This window comes from Octodon degus, unplaced genomic scaffold (assembly GCF_000260255.1).
Source record: "Octodon degus isolate 3935 unplaced genomic scaffold, OctDeg1.0 scaffold00050, whole genome shotgun sequence".
Lineage (NCBI taxonomy): Eukaryota > Metazoa > Chordata > Mammalia > Rodentia > Octodontidae > Octodon > Octodon degus.
The window spans coordinates 12,655,931-12,658,849 of NW_004524626.1; the positions used below are offsets into that span (position 1 = coordinate 12,655,931).

Sequence of the window (2,919 nt, forward strand, 5' to 3'; positions counted from 1 at the left end):
CTTCTTTAATGAGAACTGAAGTTTTTTATCATCTGCTGTGGCCGTTCTATGAACCACCTTCTTCTTTCTGCGAGCAGTTCCTTTCCCTCCAATGCGCACTTGTGCCTGCAGTTTGGCGAGTTTTTCCTGGTTCATGATAGTTTCTTTCATCTTGTCGGAGCAGATATGGGGCAGCACGGGGGACTAGGGCTGGCGCTCAGGGGGTCTCGGGCGGACCAGCTGAGATTCCATCATTGTACCTTGAAGAAATCAACAAACCAAATATGATGACTTATACCAGATTTATATACTTTTCTTTGCTGCCATGACAAAATACCTGACACAAGTTAAAGGAGGAAAGATTAATTTAGCTCATCGTTTGTACAGATTTTAGTGCCTAGTTGACTGGCTCTAAGACAGCGTGACATGACAGAGGAAAATCACAAAAGAGAAACTGTTATAGTATTAGGAGGCAGCCAAACAGCCTGCCTCCCCCTGTTATTCCTTCCAAACTACCTGCATTTGGGGTGGTACCACCCATAACCTGGGTGAATCTTCCCATTTTCCACATCCAGACTCATACTAAGGCAATCAGTGGGCTAGTGTAGTAAACACCCTTCATCCTAGGATTACATCCTTAATCCCAGCAGCATATATTCTAGATCCAGCCATAAAGCCCCTGCTATGACCACATGAAGCTTTAGGGGGACATCTGTATTCAAGCCATAACAATGCTTTTAGTTCTAGTTAAGAGGAAGGCTAAGAATGATGGATTTCTTGAATCCAGGACTTTGAGGACAGCTTTGGTAACATAGCAAGACTAACAGCAAATCCCTAAACAAAGAATAAATCAACCAAACAGGAGATATATATGTGCAGTGCAAATGGTCACACTGAGATAATCATAATAATGTTTCTGTCTTTGGGTGTATGGACTCTTAATGAATCTGAAAAATCTTTTATACAGTATTAATCTTTTTTTTATCAGTAGGCAGAAAGCCACAATGACACAGAACTATGTGATTGTAAACCTTGTGGAGATTTCTTCAGTGGACTCATGTGCTTTAAGTCACATATGGGGACTCAGAATACCAGGAGCACTTCTGAGTGTGATCAGTATCGAATAGAAATCCTTCCTGTGCACAAAGAAATCTCTACTAGAGAGAAAATTTCTATGTCAAATCAGTGTGAGCCAATTTTCAGTCAACCTTCAAGTGTCCTTTACCCAAGAAGGTGCCTTCAGAATCAACTCTTTGTAGGCAGTGACTGTGGGGAAGTGTTTGTTGATCAATCAGACTTTTAGACTGATAGCAGAATGCACAGTGAAAACAACCTTCATGAATTGAAGAATGCGGGATAGATTTTCTTCATTTTAGCCTTGCTGTGCTGGTACAAACTCATAATGCAGAAAAACCATATAAGTGTAAGGAATGTGGAAAGAGCTTCAAGTGTTCTGCCTACCTTAATATTCATATAGGCGCCAACAGTGGAGGCAACCCTTATGAATGTAAGGAATGTGAGAAAACCTTCACTAGGTCTTGCCAGCTCACTGAGCATAAAAAAACTCACACTTATATGGTGAGAAGCCATTTAAGTGTAGAGAATGTGGGAAAGCCTACAAAATTTCTCCATGCTTAAATCAACATTTGAAAGCTCATGTTGGAGAAAAACCCTATGAATATAACAAATGTGAGACTGTCTTTACAACATCTTCTCAATTCACTGAACATATGAAAAACCACACTGTTGAGAAGCTTTAGAGTGTAATGTGTGTGGGAAGTCTTTCTAAAACTTCTCATACCTTCATGATCACTTTTGAATCCACAGTGGGATAAAACCCTTCAAATGTAGGGATCATGGGAAGGCCTTCATTCAGAATGCAGAGCTCACCAAGCATATCTGCATCCACAAAGGAGAGAGGCCATATGAGTGTAAAGAATGTGGGAAAGCATTTGCCAGATCCTCCCGCCTCAAGGAACACATGAGAACTCACACTGGAGAGAAGCCATTTGAATGTGTTAAGTGTGGGAAAGCATTTGCTATTTCCTCAAATCTAAGTAAACATCTGATAATTCACACTGGGGAGAAGCCCTTTAAGTGCAAAGAATGTGGGAAAGCACTTTCACATTCCTCTAGTCTGGATAATCACATGCAGACTCACAGTGCCAAAAAGCCATACATGTGTGGTATGTGGGAAAGCCTTTAAGTTTTCCACATGAGTTACCCTTCACATGCAAATCTAGACTGGAGAAAAACCCTATTAATGTAAAACGTGTGGGAAATCTTGAGGTATTCCAATTCATTTCAGTTACATGAAAGAACTCACACTGGAAAGAAAAGCTCTCAGTTCTTAAGTTCCTTACAGAATCATCAATGAAGGCATAGTGAAGAGAAACATCAGTGTAAAGGATGTGCGAAAGCTTAAAGTTTCCTATTCACTTTGAAGACACAAATGAACTCTGGGGAGAAACCTACAAATGGAAGGCATTTAGGAACATCTTTATTCCTATATTAGGTCTTAACAAATATGTAAATTTTCATAGAGGAGATGATTCTGTGTCCGTTGGAGACTTGGAAAAGATTTTGCTTTATTCCGAAGACTCACATTAAAAATCTTATTGAAGGGAAGCCATATGAATGTAAAGAATGTGGGACATTCCACAAACTTTAATATGTACACATAAGCTCACACTGAAGAGAAAATCTCAGATTTAAATAGTGTGTTTTCCCTCTTCAGTTGATATTTTGAAGCCTGAACCATTACTTCCTTACAGTATAAGAGTACTTGGACTTTAAACATGTCATGCAAATGAAGCTGAAAAAAAACTGAAGCTGAGTCAGTCTTTAATACAATATCCTTAGAGTCCCTGTGAGAAGAGAAAGTAAATGTATGATGGCATATATCTGTAATCCCAGTATCTTGGGAAGCTGAGGCAGGAG

At 39.6% G+C, this 2,919-nt stretch overlaps 1 protein-coding gene across 1 annotated transcript in view; it reads left to right on the forward strand.

Moving 5' to 3' along the window:
- The window catches only part of LOC101561263 (zinc finger protein 778-like), a 65,435-nt gene extending 63,079 nt beyond the window's left edge, over positions 1-2,356 (forward strand). Inside the window, 6 exon segments of the mRNA XM_023716929.1 lie at positions 1,141-1,164; positions 1,356-1,551; positions 1,554-1,747; positions 1,807-2,154; positions 2,156-2,262; positions 2,265-2,356. Of these exon segments, the coding sequence (XP_023572697.1) occupies positions 1,141-1,164; positions 1,356-1,551; positions 1,554-1,747; positions 1,807-2,154; positions 2,156-2,262; positions 2,265-2,356 (961 nt within the window).
- The last annotated feature ends 563 nt before the right edge of the window (positions 2,357-2,919 follow it).